General features: G+C 40.1%; 1 protein-coding gene across 2 annotated transcripts in view; it reads left to right on the forward strand.

The window, feature by feature from the left end:
* Window positions 1-26,200, forward strand: part of MCF2 (MCF.2 cell line derived transforming sequence) — a 154,321-nt gene that overhangs the window by 115,334 nt on the left and 12,787 nt on the right. For both annotated transcript variants that reach the window (XM_056538222.1, XM_056538223.1), the window contains 15 exons: window positions 953-1,144; window positions 5,140-5,311; window positions 6,757-6,845; window positions 13,555-13,643; window positions 14,704-14,770; window positions 15,087-15,202; window positions 16,685-16,754; window positions 16,868-16,960; window positions 17,674-17,766; window positions 21,372-21,497; window positions 22,224-22,445; window positions 22,531-22,623; window positions 24,855-24,933; window positions 25,023-25,086; window positions 26,044-26,144. In XM_056538222.1, the coding sequence (XP_056394197.1) occupies window positions 953-1,144; window positions 5,140-5,311; window positions 6,757-6,845; window positions 13,555-13,643; window positions 14,704-14,770; window positions 15,087-15,202; window positions 16,685-16,754; window positions 16,868-16,960; window positions 17,674-17,766; window positions 21,372-21,497; window positions 22,224-22,445; window positions 22,531-22,623; window positions 24,855-24,933; window positions 25,023-25,086; window positions 26,044-26,144 (1,666 nt within the window). The remainder of the gene's footprint in view (window positions 1-952; window positions 1,145-5,139; window positions 5,312-6,756; window positions 6,846-13,554; window positions 13,644-14,703; window positions 14,771-15,086; window positions 15,203-16,684; window positions 16,755-16,867; window positions 16,961-17,673; window positions 17,767-21,371; window positions 21,498-22,223; window positions 22,446-22,530; window positions 22,624-24,854; window positions 24,934-25,022; window positions 25,087-26,043; window positions 26,145-26,200) is intronic.

The following is a 26,200-nucleotide window of genomic DNA, read 5'->3' on the forward strand; positions in this document are numbered from 1 at the left end:
GTTTCATTTACAAGCTACTAATATCTTAAAAAAATTGCTATGATTGACACTTTTTACATACTGTTTTTGATTCATAGTTATTACCCATCTATAGGATATCAAATAACTAGCTGATCACTAAGGCTTCCGACCACTGGGACCTCCAAATATCCTCAAAAATGGAAATCTCCTAGTAGAATAGAGTTACAACACACATGCTTGACTAACTCTTTACTCATTCACTATGGTATGGCCAATTGTATCAGAGGGATAAACCACTCACTCAGGGGACAAAGGACCTTCATTGTTATGGTCAATAAGGGTCCCAACAGTCAGAACTGTAGATAGGTGATAACTTTAAAATCTTTGCAAAGGGTCGTAGTATTCCTTCCTTAAGCCTTTACTGTAACACTATATGTTTTCGATTTCATACAGTTATGTTATGGATACTAGATATATGTGATAGAATGTTGATCCAGGGATTTGTTCTTCCTCTGTCATCAGCTACATGTTTTTTTTTTGCCTTCTTCTGGATCAACACAGTAGGATTTAGGGTTGAACTTGATGGACTCTCGTATTTATTTATTTTTTTAAACCATAGAAACCATGTAACTAACTATGGAAGCATAAAATATGTTTTTGAATTTCGTTTTTGAATAATGTAGTAAATTTGAGTAGCCGTATTAGTCCAGTGATACAGATGCAAAAGACATGTAATGTTTTTTCACACTGTGTAACAGGAGGCCATCGATTAGTCCTGGGTAGGCAATGCACAGAGGCTGTATGTACTGCTCCATACTAGAGAAGACACCTCATTCAGACTCTATATCTATAAGCCCTTCAGTGTCCATAAGCCCTTTTACTTGGTATGAGATCTTCGTGGGGGACTTCTTATAAAACTCTCTGAAAGTTTAGGATGCATTTTGTAATGCTGGTCATAATTTTAATAGCCTACCCATGGTGTTTTATTCAGGCTCTAGAAGGCTGTGATGAAGGGGCATACTTTCTAGCTAACCAGCAAATGGACAAGTGCCAATCCAGGGAAGGAGCTCAGAGAGCTCTACAAGACGTTGAGAAGTTTCTAGACAGCTCTGCGTTGGATTTAAGTTTCGATCCACAATCCTTACAATATGACTTTGAGACCATTTTGACGGATGAACTGAAGGTAACAGTTTACATTGCATGGTATGGGCATATCTTATAATAAAATAATAATAATAAGGAGAATTGTGAGAATTATAATAATGAATCATTCCTTTATATAGCACCAACTTACTCCGCAGTGCTGTATAGAAATTGAGAAATTGATTATCACTAACATAGGCTTACATCTAACATTGAGAAATACATTTGGTGGTCTTTTCTTTTAGACCACCTCTGATAATAGTTAATTTATTCAGATCTATGCATTATTCTTAGAACTTTATAACTGTATTCAGATTTATGCTATTTTGCTCAATCAAAAGCAATTACTTACATACTGAATGCCAACGTCGCCTAATTATCCCCACTGACTTTAGAGGGGCTCTGCTGGCTGTATATCATGCTCAGAGCTGCAGACATATAGACAGGCAGCCAGATACCTGATAAGGAGATAACACTAATGACATCTGTCTTTTATCTGATGGCTGTTTGCATCATATTTTTTCTTCCTAGCTCAAGTGCCATAGAGATCATGCTGATCTGCAGGATGCACATCTCCACCCTCCCACATCCTTCTCTGCCCTGCAAAACTGTTGTACAAGACTCAGTGCTGAAAGCCAAACTGTGTTCATCAATTATGTAGAGCAGGGAGGGGTGGAGGAGGGAGAACATGTGCATGCTGCAAATCACCGCAACCTCTATGGCACTTGAACTTGGAAGGAAAATATGATTTTATAACTTTGCAAGTAGCTATCAGATAAGAGAAAAGTGTCTTCCTATTAGCTATCGGCCCATGTCTGCAGCTCTGAGTATAATATACAGCTGACAGATTCCCGGTGATGGGTTGTGTCAAGTTTCAACCATAGTGTCAGGCATTTCACCAGACAACATAACATTGTATACTTACTCTCTCTAGTCATACTTTTAGTAGTGTCAGTTCAAGTTACTGCAACCTTTTTATATTCAAATGAATATAAATAACAATATTGAAGTTCTTTGCACCACCACTTCTAAAATTACAATGATTACAGACTGGGCAGTGCCACGGCCTCTTCAATCCACTGGTGGTTGGGGTGCTGGGTGATATATACTGTATATAGATATATATATAAGCTCCTCTAGACATTTTACCCCAAAAATCTAGAGTACAATAAGATGGATAGAAACACATGAATGCTGTGGAGCTAACTCTTTATAAAAAGAGCAATTAACTGTGATGAAAGAATGAATACATCAGAATTACAAGCTGCTTAATAGTTGAAAGCCATTTTTGGGAGCACTTTCCTAATGAACACCCTTGAGATGTGAGCTGATTTCGACCTACTTTTCTGAAGCCCAAATTCAAATTCGTGTTCGACATCTGCCAAAGAAAAGTTTAGACAGATTATTGTATATACTCGAGTATAAGCCTAGTTTTTCAACATGACTTTTTGTGCTGAAAATGCCCCCCTCGGCTTATACTCGAGTGAACAAAAAACGCTTCTGGCTTAGCTATGAGGGGATGGGCCAGGCCATCCATCTTCAGCCATCTATGCTGCAGGGACTGTCCGGTGGGGAGGATTAGTCATTCTGGGCTGTCCATCTTCACCGGGAGGCCCTCTTCTCCGCTCCGGGCCAGCCCTTATCTAGTGACGCTGTAATGACGCCACCGCGCAGGGACGTTCATGCGCAGGGACATGGCCAGCCCGGAGCGGAGAAGAGGGCCCCCCCGGTGAAGATGGACAGCCTGGAACGACTAACCCTCCCCACCGGATGGTTCCTGCAGCATAGATGGACGGCCCGGACCAGCTCACCCTTCCTTTCCACCGAGAAAGCAACAACTGGGGAAGTGAGTAGAAAACAAAAGGGGGGTCTGGATGATGACGAAGGGATTGGCAGGCAGTGATGATGAAGGGGGGGATGATGACGAGGGGGATGATGACAAGGGTCATAATGACAGGGGTGATGATGACGGGGTGATAATGACAGGGTGATGATGATGAGGGGGATATTGACGGGGGTGATGATGACGGGGGTGATGATGACAAGGGTGTTAATGACAGGGGTCTGGATGATGACAAGGGGGGATGATGTATTTCCCACCCTAAGCTTATAGTCGATTCAATAACTTTTCCTAGGTTTTTGGGGTGAAATTAGGGGCCTTGGCTTATATTCGGAATGGCTAATACTCGAGTATATACGGTAGCTTTTTTCTTACACAACATATTTGACAAATTGGTTGCATAGTCATAGAAGAGAGGGAACCTCATAAATAACAGTTGTCAAAATGGGTCCTTTGTTGTATGCTTTCTTTGTTTCCTCTTGTATGCTTTTTTCATTCTTCTAACCAACTCCCCCCCCCCCCTTTATTGGTAGTAAAGGCCGATTTCACACAAGTGTATTACATGCACATTTTTGCATCCGAGAACAGCACTAACAGCTGTCAGTCCGGGTCCTCAGAAACATGGTCAGGCCAGGACTTGCATCTGTAATACAAATGTAAAAATGTGCATGTAATGCATAGTGATGAGCGGCATTGCTCATATTTGAATTCGCGATATTTCGTGAATATATAGACGAATATTCATCCTATATTCTCGAATTTTGTGTATTCGTTATATTAGCATATTTGCATATTCGAGGAAGAAGACAGTGAAGGGGTGGGCAACTTTACTATTGGTTGCTAGGGATGTTGTTGATAACCTCTGACCAGTGTATTTGCTTCATTCTCATTGGCCCACAAATGAAAAGAAGGAATATGCGAATATTCACATATACTCATATGCAGAAAAAAATGTGAATATTCGCAATTTCAAATGTATAGCGAACATATTCGAAAAAATTTGAAATGCGAATATTCGCCCACAACATTAGTAATGCTTTCATTTGAAACCGGCTATTGCAATGATTGTTGCGTCTATAGTGCAAAATTATCACTTCTGACTAGTAGAATATAGGCCCATTGGGCTTGGCTTTAATTTTATAAGCTTTATATCAGTAATGCACTCACATTTCCAAGCATTCCCAACTTTCAAAAACTTTGCAACAAAAAAATGTATTTTCCTTGAGAAAATAACTTTTTTAATATGATTAAACCAGAAGTTAGACATATCTATGAAAGACCCATACAGAATGCTTGGATGTATACCAGAATGCTTGGATGTATAGGGAGAGGTATAAGCAGTAGAGAGAGAAGTGCTCATGCCGCTGTACAGAACACTGGTGAGACCTCACTTGGAGTATTATGCGCAGTACTGGAGACCGTATCTCCAAAAGGATATAGATACTCTAGATAGAGTTCAGAGAAGAGCTACTAAACTAGTACATGGATTGCAGGATAAAACTTACTAGGAAAGGTTAAAGGACCCTAATATGTATAGCTTGGAAGAAAGAAGAGACACAGGGGATATGATAGAGACTTTTAAATACATAAAGGGAATCAACAAGGTAAAGGAGGAGAAGATATTTAAAAGAAGGAAATCTACCACAAGAGGACATAGTTTTAAATTAGATGGACAAAGGTTTCTGCAGTAATATCAGGAAGTATTACTTTACTGAGAGAGTAGTGGATGCATGGAATAGCCTTCCTGCAGAAGTGGTCGCTGCAAATACAGTGAAGGAGTTTAAACATGCATGGGATAAGCATAAGGCTATCCTTCATATAAGAGAGATAGGTATAAGGCTATCCTTCATATAAGATAGAAATAAGCATAAGGCTATCCTTCATATAAGATAGGGCCAGGGACTATTCATAGGATTCAGATTATTGGGCAGACTAGATGGGCCAAATGGTTCTTATCTGCCGACGCATTTCATGTTTCTATGTTTAAAGATATTTTTTTACCATGTCATAATTGTGACTTTTCATAGTTTTTACCTTTCAGGAAGACTTTTTCATTTTGGAACAGTGTGATCAGTCTCTGTCCCGCTTCCTAAACTATCTACAGGCTTCAATATTTGATTGATCAGGTGTTTTTCACAATTTTTCACTGGATTTTATTATATTTTTAAAACTAATATATTTTTCTGACTCATTAGGCTCAAATTCAAGCTGTTGAAGTCAAGATTGAGAACATCCGAGACCTTTTTGAAAACCGTCAAAGTTGTCTGAAGAAATTGGCTGATAAGCAAGTGCGTCCAGTCCAGTTAGTAGCTCCACGTCCCGAGAATCCCCCTAGAGCTAAATCACCTCTTTTCTCTCCTAAGCATGGTAAATTTTTTATGTAAAGTCTGGATCTTGTATAGAGTTACTGCACGCTCTGAATATATTTCCTATACAGTGATCCCTCAACTTAAAATGGCCTCAACATACAATAGTTCCAACATACAATGGTCTTTTCTGGACCATTGTAACTTGAAACCAGACTCAACATACAATGCTACGGACAGTCCAGATCCACTGTCCACTGTGAAACGTGTCACAACTGAAGGAACCGACTAGAGATTAGCGAACTTACAGTAAATTTGATTCGTCACAAACTTCTCGGCTCGGCAGTTGATGGCTTATCCTGCGTAAATTAGTTCAGCTTTCTGGTGCTCCGGTGGGCTGGAAAAGGTGGATACATTCCTAGGAAAGAGTCTCCTAGGACTGTATCCACCTTTTCCAGCCCACAGGAGCACCTGAAAGCTGAACTAATTTATGCAGGATAAGTCATCAACTGCCGAGCCGAGAAGTTTGTGACGAATCGAATTTACTGTAAGTTCGCTCATCTCTAGAACCGACCAATCAGAATTGGCATTTTACTGGTAAATCACCTCTATTACTGAAGTACATGCACTGACTGGCTGTCTGGTAGCGCCCCCTACAGTACAGGGAGGAACTACAAGTTCTGTACTACTCCGTACCTGTGCCAGGGTTAGCTGCTCCTTTGGACACCAAGTAAGGGCGGCTCCATTTGGGACACTGTGTGTACTGTATAGGACCCTGAAGAAGATCCTGTCCTCTACATAAACCATTGTTTCTTAACCAGGGTGCCTCCAGCTCTTGCAAAACTACAACTCCCAGCATGCCCGGACAGCCAACGGCTGTCCGGGCATGCTGGGAAGTGTAGTTTTGCAACAGTTGGAGGCACCCTGGTTGGAAAACACTGACATAGACAGTGATTACAGCTCCCAGCAGATCTTTATTACTTTTATATGTAGGGATTTGCTTTATCTATATTAGTTATCTACTTATTTTTCTTTAATCCTCACTTTTTTCCTATTTTTGGATGACATTTTGGTGGCTTCAGAACCAATTACCAGGTTTCCATAGAGTTATGGTCTCAACATACAATGCTTTCAACATACAATGGTCGTCCTGGAACCTATTAATATTGTAACTTGAGGGACCACTGTATTTGGTAACTTCTATATAGACAGAATGGACAGAACAGACAGAATATATATTGCATAAAGAAGTGAGATCATATGTTCACTAATTCTTTCAAGAATTTATTGTTCCAGGAATAGACAGTTTAATAGAACAATGAAAAGTGATGTCTGACGTAACATATGATATTACATTACATAATAAGTGCATATATATGTGGACGAGTAACCTGTACTGATTCATTGTTATGTTTTGATTATGTCTTGTTATGTGGGACAGTCTATAGTTTTCTTTCTCTGTATGTCTTACAATTGTAATGTTGTCTACTTTATTTTGAAATAAAGGTATGGACTTCAATTCAAGTTTGAGGTTTTCATTTGACATAACATTGCCTGGGAAAAGGACCACAAGAAAAATGCAGGCTTCACGCAAGGTAACAAAATGGTCATGTTATGGCCCATTTACAACACGCAAATCCCAGAAACAACTTCAGAGTCATACTAAATTGGAGAGTTCAAAACCATGATGGGTCTTAATCTACTTATCATGACATTCAGTAGCTAACTAGGTCTGCTTTTCGAGAACGTTAAAGGGGTACTCCGGTGAAAACCTTTTTTCTTTTAAATCAACTGGTGCCAGAAAGTTAAACAGATTTGTAAATTACTTCTATTCAAAAATCTTAATCCTTCCTGTACTTATTAGCTGCTGAATACTACAGAGGAAATTATTTTCTTTTTGGAATTCTCTCTGATGACATCACAAGCACAGTGCTCTTTGCTGATGTCCTAATAATAATAATAATAACTCTTTATTTATTGTTGTCCTTAGTGGGATTTGAACCAAGGCCCCAGCGCTGCAAGGCAGTAATGCTAACCACTGAGCCACCATGCTGCCCTTAGGATACATCTGCTATGCATGGTTGCTAAAATGGACAGAGATGTCAGCAGAGAGCACTGTGCTCGTGATGTCATCAGTGTTCCAGTGTTCCAAAAAGAAAGGAATTTCCTCTGTAGCATTCAGCAGCTAATAAGTACTGGAAGAATTAAGATTTTTTAATAGAAGTAATTTACAAATATGTTTAACTTTCTGGCACCAGTTGATTTAAAAGAAAAAAGGTTTTCACCGGAGTACCACTTTAAAGGGGTATTCCAGTGAAAAACTATTTGAATACTTTGGTGGGGGGGGGGGGGGGGTGCAGTTTTCATAATGGGGTCATTAATGTGGTATTTCTAATATGAAGACCCCTCAAATCCACTTCAAAACTGAACTGGTCCCTGAAAAATTCCTGTTTTGAAAATTTTGTGAAAAATTGGAAAATTGCTTCTGAACTTTGAAGCCCTCTGATGTCTTCCAAAAGTAAAGATATGTCAACTCTATGGTGCAAACATAAAGTAGATATATTGTATTTGTGAATGAATATATAATTTATTTGGAATATCCATTTTCCTAATAAGCAGAGAGTTTCAAAGTTAGAAAAAAGCAAAATGTGCAAAATTTTCATGAAATTGTGGGATTTTTCACCAAGAAAGGATGCAAGTAACAACAAAAATTTGCCACTGTGTTAAAGTAGAATATGTCACAAAAAAACAGTCTCGAAATCAGAATAATCGATAAAAGCATCCCAGAGTTATTAATGCATAAAGTGATAGTGGTCAGATTTGCAAAAAAGGGCTGCGTCCTTAAGGTGAAAAAGGGCTCAGTCCTTAAGGGGTTAAATCAAACGGTCCAAGAAAGTTAAAGGGGTTCTCCGGTGGAAAACTTTTTTTTTTTTTAAATCAACCGGTGCCAGAAAGTTAAACAGATTTGTAAATGAATTCTATTAAAAAATACAAATCCTTCCAATATGTATCAGCTGCTGAAGTTGAGTTGATCTTTTCTGTCTGATCACAGTGCTCTCTGCTGACATCTCTATCGATGTCAGGAACTGTTCAGAGCAGGAGAGATTTGCTATGGTTATTTGCTCCTACTCTGGAGAGTTCCTTAGACAGACAGAGGTGTCAGCAGAGAGCACTGTGGTCAGACAGAAAAGAACAACTCAACTTCAGCAGCTGATACGTACTGTAGGATTAAAAATTTTTAATAGAAGTCATTTACAAATCTGTTTAACTTTCTGGAGCCAGTTGATATTGAAAAAAAAAAAGTTTTTCACTGGAATACTCCTGTAAGAAGGAGAGTGCCAAAAGGAAGTCCTTTGCTCACCACGTGTGCCTGTCCCTGATCCCCTGGTAAATCATTTTAACTTAGGCTCCATAAAGTTTTTCTACTTATACTCTATACCTTATAAACTCTGTTGATATTCAATACATATATTGGATTGGTTAGTTACATTATAAATACTTTAAAAGAGTATTCAGCTGTCCAGAAATGTTTTATTTCTTGCTGGGGCCACAATAACAATTAAAAAGAACACATACTTACCTATCCCGCCCCCTTTGGGGATCTTCCTGTGAAGTCTTCCGGTTCTCCACTGAATGCTCTATATACTACTTCTGAGAAATACCCTTCTTGGCAGGGACGGCCTGCTTGGCCAATAACTGGCTGAGGCGCTACTCCACAGCAACTGGTGATTGGCAGAGGGGCCCATCACTCCATGAGTCATCTAATTGCCAACCAGGAGTTTACTGGGGAAACAGAAGTCTTCATAAAGGGGTCCCAAGGGAGTTAGGTAAGTAAGGTTATTTTTAATTATTTTTGTGGCCCCAGCAACATATATAAAAAATTCTGGAACCCAGAATTCCTCTTTTATTATTTGATTTTAAACATTATTAAACATTATTACTCGAATATTTAAAGGGAGTAGGTCAACAAACTCAACCGCTATAAAGTCTTAACACCTCTATATTGGTCATGGGTAAAGCAGTTCAGACTTCTCATGGTTGCTGTGATCTAAGCATACCTGAAAAAATGATTGTCATTCTCCATATGCCAATGAATCATTTAAAGGGTAACTCCGCTACCCAGCATCCGGAATATTGAGTTCCGTGCGCAGGCTTCCGTGTTTACGCCCGCCCCGTCTTGTGACGTCACGTCCCTTCATGTGATGTCACGTCGCGCCCCCTCAATGCAAGTCTATGGGAGGGGGCGTGATGGCCCTCACTACCCTTCCCATAGACTTTCATTGAGGGGGGCAGGCCATGACATCACGAGGGGGTGGGCGTGAACACGGAAGCCCGCACACAGCGTTCGGAACTCAATGTTCCAGACACTGGGGAGCGGAGTAACCCTTTAAGTGATCAGATGACACCAATTGCTAATACAAACTAGGAGAAGTTACAAGTGACAAGAACATATATTTTATTTTTAAATATGACATATTATCTCAACAAACATGGGAAAGTTTCAACTACTTTATTCAAGACTCCCATTTCTTTATGGAGGTAAATGTTATAACAGATTCCCTTAAAAGAGGAAACTCCGGTACTAGACATCTTATCCCCTATTCACACAATAAGGGATAAGTGTCTGATCGCGGGGGATCCTGCCACACGGACGCTGTTTCTATGTCTCTCCCATAGACATGAATGGAGGGGGCGCATCGACCACGGCCATTCCGAAGCCTAGCACAGCTGGCGTTCTGAATATAAATGTTCATAATGCCGTGTTGCTGGGCTTGAGATCGTGATCAGACAGGATAGGGGATAAGATGTCTAGTACCGGAGTTCCCCTTTAAACAGTAATTCATAGAATTCATGGGGAACATCACAAAGCACTAGGCCTGAAACTCATATTTTCTGTTATAGCTTATGAAGTATATAGTAGTTGTCATGTTCCATTATGACAGATTTAAAGGGGTACTCCCGTGGAAAACATTTTCTTTTAAATCAGCTGGTGCCAGAAAGTTAAACAGATTTGTGAATTACTTCTATTAGAAATTTTAATCCTTCCAGTACTTTTTAGGGGCTGTATACTACAGAGGAAATGGTTCTCTTTTTGGATTTCTCTTCTGTCACAACCACAGTGCTCTCTGCTGACCTCTGCTGTCCATTTTAGGAACTGTCCAAATCAGAAGAAAATCCCCATAGCTAACATATGCTTCTATGCACAGTTCCTAAAATGGACAGAGGTGTCAGCAGAGAGCACTGTGGTCAGACAGAAGAAAAATCAAAAAAGAAAACCATTTGCTCTGTAGTATACAGCCCCTAAAAAGTACTGGAAGGATTAAGATTTTTTAATAGAAGTAATTTACAAATCTGTTTAACTTTCTGGCACCAGTTGATTTAAAAAAAAAAAACATTCACTGGAGTATCCCTTTAAAAAAGAATTATCATTTAAGAAAACATTGGATAGGGGATAAGTTTTAGATCTCGGGGTCAGAGCGCTGGGGCCCCCCGCAATCTCCTCTTTGGAGCCCCGCCTCTCCTTCACAGCGGCGCGTCATGACCCCTGCCCGAAGTGGGGGCCGCCACGCCCCCTCTATATAGCTCTATGGGAGAGCCAGAGATTGCCGAATGGCTCTCCCATAGAGCTATGTGGAGGGGGTTAAATTGTCTAATGTATTTTTCTAATTTGATAATACCTTGGCAGAGAATACTGTACTTGGTAGTCTTGTTTTTTGTTGACAGTTCCATCTAATGTCCTTATTTATTTTTCATGATTCTTTAAAGCCCTTAAAAAGATACTTACCTTAAAAATAATTGCTGTGAATAGGTGTCTTTAGATACACATAAATATTGGAAAATCATATACATTTTCTATTATTGAACCTATACATCAAAGTTTATGAGAACAGAAAAACAAGGAGGATAATCTATCACATCCACTCTTTTAGTGCTGACACAACATTTTCGGCAGGATCTTGTTGAATCATTATTATAACTCCAGGGTATGTTATAGGTCAGTGCTTTCCACACAGTGTGTCTCCAGCTGTTGCAAAACTACAACTCCCAGCATGCCCGGACAGCCTTCGGCTGTCCGGGCATGCTGGGAGTTGTAGTTTTGCACCAGCTGGAGACACTCTATGTGGAAAACACTGTTAAAGGTAATTGAAATAATGCAGAATATGTGGAGGTCTTGTATCTCCATGTACAGTATGATTAGACTCATATTGGCAATCTGATTCTGTAACTTTCCATATAATCTGGTGGATATATAAGTAAAAGAATTCTCTGGAAAATATGAAGGCCAATGCACATTTTAAAAATACCACAAAAATGATTTTAAAAGAAAATATACAACTTTCACTTTTTATATAAGGTACATTATGGATCAGGGTGTTTGCAGAGGCCTAGGTACCCAAATGCATATGTAAGACTTGGACCATCTTACCCTAACCCTCTTTTCTCAAAGGAGGAAGGAAATAAGTATTTACTGCATCCACCTACTATACATAGTCAGCAATACAGTATACACTGCTCAAAAAAATAAAGGGAACACTAAGATAACACATCCTAGATCTGAATGAATGAACTAATCGTATGAAATACTTTAGTCGTTACATAGTTGAATGTGCTGACAACAAAATCACACAAAAATTATCAATGGAAATCAAATTTATCAACCCATGGAGGTCTGGATATGGAGTCACACTCAAAATCAAAGTGGAAAACCACACTACAGGCTGATCCAACTTTATGTAATGTCCTTAAAACAAGAAAAAAATGAGGTTCAGTAGTGTGTGTGGCCTCCACGTGCCCGTATGACCTCTCTACAATGCCTGGACATGCTCCTGATGAGGTGGCGGATGGTCTCCTGAGTAATGTCCTCCCAGACCTGGATGGAGCGAGACATGACGTTCCAGATGTGCTCAATCGGATTCAGGTCTTGGGAAGCGGGCCAGTCCATAGCATCAATGCCTTCCTCTTGCAGGAACTGCTGACACACTCCAGCCACATGAATTCTAGCATTGTCTTGCATTAGGAGGAACCCTGGGCCAACCGCACCAGCATATGGTCTCTCAAGGGGTCTGAGGATCTCATCTCGGTACCTAATAGCAGTCAGGCTAGCTTTGGCAAGCACATGGAGGGCTGTGTGGCCCCCCAAAGAAATGCCACCCCACACAATTGCTGACCCACCGCCAAATCGGTCATGCTGGAGGATGTTGCAGGCAGCAGAATGTTCTCCACTGCGTCTCCAGACTCTGTCATGTCTTTCACATGTGCTCAATGTGAACCTGCTTTCATCTGTGAAGAGCACAGGGCACCAGTGGTGAATTTGCCGATCTTGGTGCCAAACGTCCTGCACGGTCTTGGGCTGTAAGCACAACCCCACCTGTGGACGTCGGGCCCTCATACCGCTCTCATGGAGTCTGTTTCTGACCCTTTGAGTGGACACATGCACATTAGTGGCCTGTTGGAGGTCATTTTGCCGGGCTCTGGCAGTGCTCCTCCTACTCCTCCTTGCACAAAGGTGGAGGTAGCAGTCCTGTTGCAGAGTTGTTGCCCTCCTACGGTCTCCTCCACATCTCCTGATGTACTGGCCTGTCTCCTGGTAGTGCCTCCATTCGCTGGACACTATGCTGACAGACACGGCAAACCTTCTTGCCACAGCTCGCATTGATGTGCGATCCTGGATGAGCTGCACTACCTGAGCCACTTGTGTGGGTTGTAGACTCCATCTCATGCTACCACTAGAATGAAGATTTGAAGATTTGAGTGCTGCAGCTACTGTTCTTTTTTGAATGTATATTGTGCCTTGGACTGGTGCTACCCTGCTGCATGCACCACCCTTCTTGTGGACTTGATGTGCTCCTTTCCCATTTTCTTTGAGAGATATATATATATATATATATATATATATATATATGTATACTTGAAGAAAAGTCGGGGGGGGGGGGGGGGGGGGCACTCCAATTGGTAACAAAAGTGATGTCTATTCACTCCCAAAAAGGCCTTTTTGGGAGTGAATAAACCACTTTTTTTCACCAATTGGAGTGCCCCTCCGACTTTTCTTCAAGTATACAGTTTGAATCCCTAACCAGGATTAACAGCTGGAGGCACCCATGCATGCTTCCTTAGGAGTGCTACCTTTTTCTACTATATATATATATATATATATATATATATATATATATATATATATGTTAGAACTTAATCATGTAGGTTGCAAGGTCACCTATTGTGGTAATTTTTGCGTACATTGATATTGTAAGTGCAGGCAATAATTTACTGTTTCTTTATTTTTGTTGATATTTCTTCTTGTTTCAGATTGAAGTGATGCATGACTATCAAGAGAAAAGAAACTCATTGCAATTTTTTATATCAGAAAGTGAAGACAGTTTGGATATACTTAAAGGGTAACTGTTTGCTTAGCTTTTCTATGAAGAATTTTATTTAGCAAATCACGTTAAAATTTTGGTACATATCCCAATTTGATACTTTATCAAGTAAAAATAGGAAGAAAAGAAGTGATGCTCAAAGAGGTATTAACCCCTTAAGGACCAGGCCCATTTTGGCCTTAAGGACCAGACCAATTTTATTTTTGCATTTTCATTTTTTCCTCCTCGCCTTCTAAAAATCATAACTCTCTTATATTTCCATCCACAGACCCATATGAGGGCTTGTTTCTTGGATCACCAATTGTACTTTGTAATAACATCACTTATTTTACCATAAAATGTACGGCACAACCCAAACAAATATTATTTATGTGGGAAAATTGAAAAGAAAACCGCAATTTAGAAAATTTTGGAAGGTTTTATTTTCACGCTGTACACTTTCTTTATTCTGTGGGTCAATACGATTACAATGATACCCATGTTATATGCTTTTCTATAATTGTACCGCATAAAAAAAATCTCAAACCATTTTAACAAAATTAGTATATTTGAAATTGCCCTATTGTGACCACCTATAACTTTCTCATTTTTCCATATATGGGGCAATATGAGGGCTCCTTTGGATAGGGAATAAGATGCTAGGGGTGGAGTACCCCTTTAAGTTGATGTTTGTGTGTTCTTTTCAGTCCATCTTCTTCCAAAAAGCCCAATAACAACAGGGCCGATTTAGTATAGTTAATGAGGTCCAATGTCTACTGACTCTTTAAATATTTCTAAGTACAGATCCAGGTCCACATATATATCTCACAGCTCTGGTAAAGCAAAGCATGGCTTTTCAAGGAATAAGTTTAACTCCTTAAAGTCTGATGAGCAGACGTGCATTATTAAACATAAATCCATAAAAAGCCAAGAGAGGAGCCCCAGTTCGTTTTTGTTTTGATGTCCAATGAGGTCTGTGGACATATCCAATGCACTACAATGGAATTTCTACTTTTTAAAATATATAATTTGATAAGATCATAGAAACCTTTATACTTCTGCCCTTATTCTACATATATTTCATTTTGCTTTATTTCAGACACGTCATCCATGAGCTACTGGAAACTGAAAGGATTTATGTGGAAGAGCTTTACACTATTTTATTGGTATGTAACCTGTAGTTTGCTGGTACTATTTTGGAGGCTGTAGTGTTGTTGGGTCCACTGGCTTTCTGGCACTGTTAGAGCATACAGTGGGTGCTGGTATTGTGGTGCCACTGTGGCCTATGCTGTTATTTGTCAATGGATAATGACTGTGTTGGATAATAGCATGGCATTTTTCCCTGGGTGATGGCCCAATTTGAAGATACCATATATATTTTATAAGTTTTCTGTTATGCCACAGTCAACATATTTGCATAGGTATCAGGCTACAGAAACATATTTCTTTAATCTCATTAAAATATCTTGTTTCTTCCTTAAGGGATACAGAGCTGAGATGGAAAATCCAGAAATGTCCCATTTCTTGCCTTCAACATTGAGGAACACAAAAAATATTCTTTTTGGAAATATGCCAGAGATATATGAATTTCACAACAAGTAAGATTGTTTTAACAATTGTATATTTAAAATTACACTTGCTACAATGGTAGACCTTTTATATCATGCTATAGTCATTGGTTGTGATTCATGGTAGAAATTACTGATCAGCTCAAATGTTTACTATCCAGGTTATCAGTACATTCTGTTTTTGCCCTTAGACAATCCAATCCACCAACCTATAAACCCATTCATGCCATTTGGTCCCACCATGTATAAATCTAAGGGTTTCTCCTGGCCTCCTTTTTTCAGATCATAACACTATTATGTCCTGTACCAGTATTGTCATCGGCCACCCAGTAATCTGTATACAGTAAGGCTATGTTCACACACCAGAATTTTGGCATGGATTTCTGCATGGAAATCCGCATGGAATTTCTGCATGTGTTTATAGCCGTACTAACTTCAGTGAAATTCCGCAGTCCCATTCACACAGCAAAATTTTCGCTGCAGATGTTCCGCAGCTAAAATTAAGAATCCCACATTCCGCAAAAATAGAAGTCATGTCTTGTCATATTTTTTTGCGGAATTCAGCTGCAGAAGTCCATTGAAATGAATGGGGCTTTTTTTTTCTCCACCAAATGTGGATTTCGTGCCAAGCCAAGAGGATCGTTACAAATCAATTTACTGTAAGTTCACTCAACTCTGATTATGAGTTTGAGAAGTCAGACAAGAAGTCCTTATTCTTTACATTGTAGATAAAGTGTGATTTACCCCATTCAGGATGCTCAGTAAGTGTGAAATAATAACAATTTAAGTTGGTCATAGACCTTCAAAAGCTGTTGGCCATACACTTGTTTGGCCATCAGCTATTTTTCCAATCCTACCTTTACATATACATTTTTGGCTGGAACAGTGTGCATGTGTTCTCATTGGGGAGAGTGGAGAGCCACTTCCAGACACCTTTGACGGCAGCTTATCTTTCTTGTAAACAAAAGAAATTGTGTTAAAATGTCAAATGCCCAAACATTCTTTTATGCAACATTTTACATCGCCACACCCTCATACACATACAGTAAGGCAGTCTGCCAGTCCTGAAACTGACAGGTTTGGTTAACTTTGCTCCATTGTGTAAAAGTGTCCACACTTTTTTTTTTCCTCATCCTTTGTTCTGATAAATTATTTTACTAAGGAATTTGTAAACAGAGGGACCTTCAATGGGTCATACAGAGTCAGATAAGCATGGTGGCTTGCTTTCATAAATAGTGCCACGTATCTCCACATGTGTGGTATTGCAGCTAAGACCCATTTACTTCAATGCAACTGAACTGCAAAACCAGGCACAGCCCATGGACAGGTGCGGCACCGTTTCTTGAAGAAGGTAGCCATATTTTCAAATCCCAATAAATGGCTTGAGTTATACTGGCTTTGGTAGGGTGTAAGATATGAATGTGATGCACAAAAAGTGAAAAATAATTGAATAGTTCATAACAACCTCAGAATTTAATATCTGTTATATTTTGTGTTTGATTTTTTAAACAGAGTATTCCTTCTCAGCCTTGAAAGCTGCATTGGAGCTCCAGAAAGGGTTGGATATTGCTTCTTAGAAAGGGTAAGAATACAATGTGTTCAATATGAGGGGCGAAAGTAAAATGTATCATCTATCTATCTATCTATTATAATTTGTAGTTAATTTTATAGGCCTTTTGAACTCTTTTTGTGCAGAGAGAAGATTTCCAGATGTATGAAAAGTATTGTCAGAATAAGCCCCGGTCAGACTCCCTCTGGCGGCAGTTTTCAGATAGTGCTTTCTTTCAGGTATCTATGACTACATTTTCCTCAATGATAATCAAACAGGTCCCAGTTTACAAAATAAATGCAGCCATATTGTTGGTAGACTATTCATTTGATTCCATTAACCAATTTAAAAGTAATTTTGTAGATATTGGTCCTCATTTAGTAAGAGTGTCGGGTTTTTACTAGTGGGAAATGTTGGTTCAGACTTGCAGGATTCCTCTCTATTTACTATTCGGGAAAACTCGGATACATTTTCTGACCAGCTTTTTCTAGGTGGAAATTTCCAGCCATTTACCCACAGGATTTTCTGTGAATTCAATAGTAAATCGATCGGGTTGTGAAATCACGCCCCCTTTTGGACTGGCCACGCTCCCTTTGCGACAGACCACGCCCCTTTTTCGGCTTTTCACAGTGCAATGTCGGGTTTGTTGGATTTTCCAGGCGCAGACTGTTGCACACTGGCGCAGACTGGCGCAGACATATCGCAGACTCTCTGCACCAAAATAACCCAACAAAAACTGGTTGGTTTAAACTTAGTAAACGAGGCCCATTGTTACTAGAGGTTACTAATATCCACAATGGGCATATTAACTGGTAAACTGCTTAGACCTAGTACAATATTAGTAAGCCTATCATGCATTTCATATGCATAATTTTTGTTTTCTGCAATCTCATGTCATAAATACAGTTAATAAAATTATTATATTTGACCATTCTCACCTTAATTGATGCAGGAATGCCAGAAGAAGCTGGAGCACAAACTTGCCTTGGACTCTTACCTTTTGAAGCCAATACAACGACTAACAAAATACCAGCTGCTGTTAAAGGTAATGATCACGGAGGTCTGTAGGAAAAGATCAGGGATGTCTTTATAAATATGGATGATCCGGGATGTCTTTATGAATAACGATGGTCAGTGATGTTTTATGAATAGGGATTATCAGGGATGTCTTTATGGATAGGGATGATCAGGGATGTTTTTATAGATAGGGATGATCAGGGATTTCTTTAGGGATAGGGTTGATCAGGGATGTCTTTATGGATAGGGATGATCAGGGATGTCTTTATGGATAGGGATAATCAGGGATGTCTTTAGTGATAGGGATGATCAGGGATGTCTTTATGGATAGGGATAATCAGGGATGTCTTTAGGGATAGGGATGATTAGGGATGTTTTTATAGATAGGGATGATCAAGGATTTCTTTAGGGATAGGGGGGATCAGAGATATCTTTATGGATAGGGATGATCAGGTATGTCTTTATGAATAGGGATGATCAGAAATATTTTTATGAATAGAGATGATCAGGGATGTGTTCATGGATAGGTATGATCAGTGATGTCTTTATTGATAAGGATGATCAGGGATTTTTTCATGGATAGGGATGATCAGTAATGTCTTTATGAGTACAGATAATCAGGGAAATATTTATGAATAGGAATGTCTTTATGGATAGGTATGATCAGTGATATGTTTATAAATATAGATGATCATGTATTTTTGTATGGATAGGGATAATCAGTGATATGTTTATAAATAGGCATGATCATGTATGTTTGTAAGAATAGGGATGTCTTTATAAATAGGCATTGTTTGTATATTTTCTTAATCTCTCTTTTTATCCCCTTTGATAAAAGATGTAAGTAAGAAAACAGTGTTTACACATGTATTACTAAAAAAAATAGTAAGTGTTACTACAAACCACAAAGATAATAAAAAAATAAAAAAAATATATAGTATTACATAAAATACATTATTTGACTAAATTAGAAAAAAATGGCATTAAGGCATTCTAACTTGTTATTCCTTTGGGGCCACCCCCTAAGAAGCAAGCCAGGAAAATCAAACCATGTGTTCATGTGGATTTCCACAACAAAGAAGGGATTCAAGAGATCCCAGAGTTGAGATTTAAAACCTATTTAATATTGTTATTCATTTCATTTCTCAGTCGTTCTTCATGGGAGGACACCGATACTATTGGTATATGCTCTTGCCACTAGGAGGCACTGACACGAGGAAAAAAATTGGGCTCCTCCCTGGCAGGATATACCTGCCCACTGGAAGTGAGGTAATCAGTTTGATCTAGTGTCAGTAGGAGGCAAGACACAGGCCTGGGAGCTCCCCAGACCTGGTCTCTTTTTATTATTTTCTAGTTAAGTACGTTAAGTACGCTCGGGAGTTTCGGCGGCCCCTTCTGTTCAGGTCAGCTGCCGGCTTTAGCGGCAGCTCCCTGCACTTTCTGCGGCCACAGACTCTTTCCCTCCCCAGCCAGCCATCATTATGGCATGGGGGAGTCGGCATAGCTCCACCCTCCTTCTACTCTCCTGCAGTGTGGCATTGAGGGGTCAGTGGTTCCTCCAGCCGACACTGTAATAGGCACGGTTTGTTCCTCTCCTTATGGGCTGCGTTGCAGCTGTGTGTTAAAAAACATAAATAATAAAATCAAGTGTTACACACAACCCCCCCCCCCCCTTTGGCCATTTACTGAATCTCAGCTCTTGGTTTTATGCTTACCAATGAGCCCCCTCTGGTGGCAACTTTCTGGCCTGCATCCCTCCAGTCTCTCCATGTCAGCCCTTCAGACAGAACTTATGCGACCTGCTCTGGTGGGTCATTACCGAGGATGCATATTCCCTTAAATAATCCTGGGAATACATGTTATGTCTGTTTCCCCTGCTGACTGTTGCCAGGTCATGTTTGCCTCGTTCTTGGTTGATTCCCATCCCTCCATAGGGGAGCCTCAATTGGTGCCATTCCAATTCTAGAGGAACCTGAGGGGCCCCTCCAAGGTGTCCTCCTCCTCCATGCCTGGGCTTACTTCCCTGCCCTGAGCCAAAGTCCACCACGTGGTCTTTCATTCCCGGGAGGGCATTAGGAAACCTATCTGAAGTGGTTTCCTCCACCGCTGGTCACCTGTCTTATGTAGCCGCACCTACGGCTCCCTTTTTTCACTGTACCCCATAAATAGGGGGTTTCCGGAGGAATAACCCTGCGTGTGCAATTGTCCATATACCAGTAAGCCAGACTGTCATCTGTATGGTTCTCTTCTACACTCACGTCTGCTGCATCTGCAGCTGGAGTTCCAGATCCCCACCTCTAGTGTGAGGGTTCCACAGAAGTGACCCTGCAGGGACATGGATTGGACTTATTACATTCAGGGGCAAAAATGGTCAGCATGGTTTCCTCTACTGCCTGACATTCATCTCAATGCTGCCGTATGCGTGGCTGGACTTCCGGTACCCCACTGGTAGTGCGAGGTGTCCGAAGGAATGACCCGGTGTATACTATATGGACCCTATGCCAGTAAACCAGACAGTGGTCTGCGTGGCTCCACTACTGCCTGTCACTCATCACACGGTGATGTATCTGTAGTTAGAGTTCCGGTACCCCACTACTAGTGTGCGATGTCTGAAGTGGCCTGGCGTGGACCCTATACCAGTAAGTCAGACAGTGGTCTGCGTGGTTCCTCCCCCACCTGCCCTCATTACACGGGGATGTGTCTGCAGCTGAGATACAAGAAAGAGATTTTACAGTGAGTACAAAAAATCTCCTTTTGATAAACAAAGACCATCCATGACAAGCAGTAATGTTCATCTTCATGGAGGAGGAGACTTCCGTGACACATTCCTTCAGTAGATCATAGAGGGGGTCTGTGAGATGCTTGACCAGTGCTATCTTTATCTCCTGAAATTAGGCACTTTACCCCTTTACTGCCAGTAGGAAGATGTGTTTCCCAGTGCTCTAAAGCCATGCAACACACTGTTAAAAATATCTCTTCATTGATTTATTGGGGATGTCTTTATAAATGGGGATGGTCAGAGAAGTCTTTATGGATAGGGATGATCAGGGATGTATTTTAGATGTATTTGTGATTAGGGATGGTCCAGGGTGTCTTTGTTAATATGGATGATCAGTGATGTCTTTACAAACAGAGATGTCTTTGCAGATAGGGATGTCTTTACATCTATGAATAATAAGAAATATCCTTTACAGATAGGGATGATCAGGGATGCCTTTACAGATAGGGATGATCAGGGATGCCTTTACAGATAGGGATGATCATAGATGCCTTTACAGATAGGGATGATCCTGGATGCCTTTACAGATAGGGATGATCTGGGATGCCTTTACAGATAGGGATGATCAGGGATGCCTTTACAGATAGGGATGATCAGGGATGCCTTTACAGATAGGGATGATCAGGGATGCCTTTACAGATAGGGATGATCAGGGATGCCTTTACAGATAGGGATGATCAGGGATGTCTTTGCTCTCTCTATAATTAAATAATTATGAATATTCTCCATTTTTCCAGGCGTAAATGTATTATTATTTTTTTTAAGTCTGTACATGGCAGCAAAGCGAAAACCATGGTGTTTTTATGGTGTGTGAACATGGCCTTACTCTTAGTTAACATATTGTATGTTTACAGGAATTATTGAAGTATAGTATTAATTCGGAAGGAGCCCGAGAACTCCAAGGAGCTTTGGTTTCTATGCTGGACCTATTAAAATCAGTCAATGACTCCATGCATCAGATTGCTATAACAGGGTATAATGTAAGTATAGATACATTATGATAATAAACTGTAAATTATACTGTAGCTGTTATTTGAAATGTCTGTTCATTAGGTATTGAGATTATGATACAAAACAAATATTCAAACTATACTGGGACAGCATTAGTACAAATATTAAATATATGGGGACTCATTGGTTTGCATTGTTGCCCTGCAGCACTGGTGTCCTGGGCGAACATGCTCCGGGGACTGATTTTAACGGAGTTTGGCGTGCAAGATCACGGGGATCCCCAGCGGCGGGATCCCTGCGATCAGGCATCTTATCCCCTATCCTTTGGATACGGGATAAGATGTCTAAGCGCCGGAGTACCCCTTTAAAGAAATCTGTGCTTAGTGATCCCCCGCCGGTGGTGGTCATCACTGTCAGCACTTTCTGTTCTCTGTCCTGACATATAGGGAAATAGGAAATGCCTACTCAGCCAATTGCTGGTCACAGTCAGTGATTGGCTGAGCTTGCATTTCATGTGTCAGAGTGAATAACTGGAAGCACTGACAGTGAGGAATGGCACTAGTGGATCAGCACTTGGCGGGGGGATCAGTGTCAGGTGAGTATGGTTTCTTTATTTATTCCTGTCACCTGTAGTTTGAAATAGAGTAATAGTTCTCCAGGATAGCTCTTAAATTTTTACATAGCTGAGAAAGCCCTTTTAACACTTCATAGCCTTTTTTCATATTTAATGAAGAATACTCGTTTTTGCTCTATAGGGAGATATAAATGATCTGGGTCGCATATTGATGCAAGGTTCTTTTAGCGTGTGGATCACTCATAAAAAGGGACCTACAAAAATGAAGGAACTGGCCCGCTTTAAGCCAATGCAGAGACATCTCTTCCTCTACGAAAGGGCAATTGTGTTCTGCAAAAGGAGAGAGGAACACGGAGATGCACATGACAAAACCCCATCGTATAGTTTTAAGCACTTCCTGAAGGTTTGTGTACAGGATCCATTATATTGCAGGTTTAGGATTGAGCTCTGGATAGGAACCACATCATCTTCTTCCTGTTTCCCTTTAGATGAATTCTGTCGGCATCACCGAAAATGTAAAAGGTGATAATCGCAAGTTTGAGATTTGGTACAGCGGCCGAGAAGAGGTTTATGTTGTACAGGTGTGTGTTTTTCTCCTGAAATAGAGAGAATGAGAAATGAAAAATAACTGTTCACCACTTGCAACTCTTGGGAAAAATGCTAAAAAAAAAATCTTTTTTTACAGGTATCAAAAAAAACCATAAAACGTGTGTATGTATGTGTGTGTGTGTGTGTGTGTGTGTGTGAAAGAGGCCATAGGCAAGTAATAAAGGATATAAACCAGACATGTTCTCTTGTGAAGCTTTAGAGCTACACTTTTCGTTGCTGTGAAATCTATTTTTTTTTTTTTTACCAAACTTACATAAAACTCCCTTCTGAAACGATCTGTCCAGTCCTTGAAGTCCACAAGCATAACGGTGTTCTATTTTAAGATGAGAAATGTGGGATGGGGAGATCCATAAGGTCAATTATATGAGGCCAGCACCGTGCAGATCCTCATTTCCATACTGCTGGGTTTACATATGATAATACATTATCATTATAATTTCCAGACAGCTGATTAAGAATACAGAATGTACTGTATTCCGCTCAAGCTGTGTACGTCCAAAGACATTTCCATACAGCATAGTTTCTGCCCAGTAATAACTCTTTTGGTTATTTTGCTGATATAGTGATATATATGTGGTGTCTGGGAGAGTAAACGGTGACTGGGGTGTTGCAGTGGGATTGCAGGGTCTGGAGGTATTAACCCTTAGATGTCGTGACACCAGGGTGTGGTTTCTTTAGTGTTAATGATCCTACCGCCAACCGGCCCAGAAACAGTAGGGAAAATAACGAAGTGTGCACAGCAGATTTTATGAATAAACTGAAGAAACTTTACTTGCAGTCTTTCAAGAGCGAACCGGGATTCTGGTTCCTCACAGGTTTGCTGGGAGTTGGAAGCAATGAGCTTTTGATGCAGGCCACTGTGCTACTAATTATAATATTTGAGCTTGTAGTAGTCACACAGGATTTGATAGATTGAGCTTTTGGTAACTCACGGTTCAGTGGCTGCAGATGCTTAGGCCTTGGCCTAGCTGACTTGAATTGATGCTGATGAGATGTGCTTTGCTTGATAATCCGGAACTAAGAGAGAGAATTGATTGACTACAGCCCTTTATATAATAAGGGGTTGGACTAAGCTCATTGGTTGGCAAACCTGTAAGTCCTGACCCAGTGAACTCTGGGTACATCACATGACCTTGTAAGGTCCTTAAACCATAGTACAACCTAATTAAAGGCACGTGACCTGCTAAGGTCCTATACATAGATATTTCCTATATATTAAATATATATGTACATTAAATAACAGATTTATATGAGGCGCCTAGGGGTAAATCCTACAGGAGAGCCCTATGAGAATGGAGGGACTCTGGCTGAGGGGACTTTAGACAGGAACAGGACCAAGTCCTGTACCGGGACACCACATATATTATCTCACTAGGGCTAATCATTTTACAGAATATTGTATATGTAACATTTGTATACAGCCCAATGGCACTTAGTGAACTACCTAAAATAATTGGAGCAGGCTACAGTCCTGATTTGTCACCAGTGAGGGAATCTCCTCTTGTCACTTCATGCCTCAGAAATCATGTAGAGCAAAAGACTTCAGAGGAAGACAGGATAACCCGGCGCTGTCCGGAACAAAGCAAAGGGATCCACGGATACTTCAAGAGAAGAGCTTTATTGCGAACAGCATGCAACACGTTACACTGCGCATGCGCAGCTTCATCAGATATATCACATGGGTAAAACACTTGTTTAAATACTGGTGGTGTTAACCCCTTACAAAGCAGATAGAGAGACAAACAATATAACAATGGTAGCAATTTTATCAATTCTTATCCATAATAAGCAGTTTTGGCAAAAAGTTTAACATACATACTGAAAGCAATAAGAATTATACAAAGATATACCACTAACCCATAAAATATAAGCTCTATATCATAATAATTAAAAATGTACATATAAAGACTTATATCAAAACACATATATGTAGTGCCTAAAAAACGCATCAATATCGCAAGAACCTTGATTCTATATTCTTGCTATATTGATGCGTTTTTTTAGGCACTACATATATGTGCTTTGGAGGACACTCTGGTTTGTCTAATGTGAGCTTGTTCTTTCCTTCTGGAGGCTAATCGGTTGGCTTTAGAAATGTTCAGAGAGATGTTATTTGTGCCAAGTGCACCACAGCTAAACTGCATGATATGAATCTTTATTAATGGCTTATAAGATCGGCAACATATTTATTTCTGTGTTCCAGGCCCAGACGACAGAGCAGAAGGCAGCATGGTTGAATGAAATCCGGAAGATATTGACCAGACAGCGAGAACTTATAAAGGGTATGAATGTGCTTTGACTTTGTTTCTCCTCTATGGCACAGTACATGGATTACCAATTTCTTACATACACTGTTCACTTCCTTTTACAGTAGAGAAACTAAGGCAAAATCCCTTTTCAGACCAGGTTGTTTTCTCACCACAGATGAACGAGGGGTAAGCAATCATTGAAGAACTCTTGGATGCTTTCTTTGTACCACTGTTCCACTGCTCTTTAAGTAAAGAATGTGATGTTTCATTCATTATCATCCACCATCATCACAGACAGAGATTCTTTACTGTAAGAGCAGTGAGACTATGTAACCCATTACACATGATGTTGTGATGGCTGAACTATAGGCTCAACTTTTGTGATCAGTGCCAGGCAGCGTCTGCCAAGGCTAATAAAATGAATAAAAGAGGCATAGAGGCGCGGGACAGGAACAAAGTTTTGCCTCTGTATGAATCACTAGTCAGACCACACATGGAGTATTGTGTCCTGTATATAAGAAGGACATGGCTGAATTGGAGAGGGTGCAGAGGAGGACGACAAAAATAATCAATGGTATGGGAGGATTACAGGACCAAGACAGGTTATCAAGCTTGAGGTCATTTAGTTTGGAGAAAAGACGTCTTAGGGGTAATCTGATCACAATGTACAAATACATGAATGAACAGTACACAGATATTTTTAGGGATCAAATCAACTGGTGACACATAAAATTATATAGATTTTTAAATTAACTTCTATTAAAAAAAAAAATTCAAGCCTTCCAGTACTTTTCATCTGTTTTCCAGTACTTTTCATGTCCTGGAGGAAGTTGTGTAGTTCTTTTCCATTCGACTCCCTGTTGAACAAAGGAGGCAGCGGGGAGCACAGTATCGGAAAGGGATAGAACTACATGACTTCCTCTGCAGCATACAGCTTTATTTTTCATGTAGAAGTAATTTACAAATCTGCATAACTTTCCCCACAAAATACCAATATCTGTTTATTCAATACCAAGATTTACATCAATCGAGATATCCCGTGGAGCTGCAGACTCCCAGCCATCTTTTTTGCATTATTATTATTAGTAGGTTAACCGTCTTGTGGGCCTATGGTAGTTAAAGTGCTATTTTGTTTTTTTATAGAAAATTACAGAGGGCATCTGTTAGTTCTGAAGAAAATGATTCTGAAAATGCCAGCCTGCTGGAGGGTTTAAACATATCTCCGCAACATAAACCGCATAAAGGTATGTACTGCATGCAAAAACAATAAAAGAAACAAAATTGCATGTCAATCTAACCA

Source organism: Hyla sarda, chromosome 9 (genome assembly GCF_029499605.1).
Source record: "Hyla sarda isolate aHylSar1 chromosome 9, aHylSar1.hap1, whole genome shotgun sequence".
NCBI lineage: Eukaryota > Metazoa > Chordata > Amphibia > Anura > Hylidae > Hyla > Hyla sarda.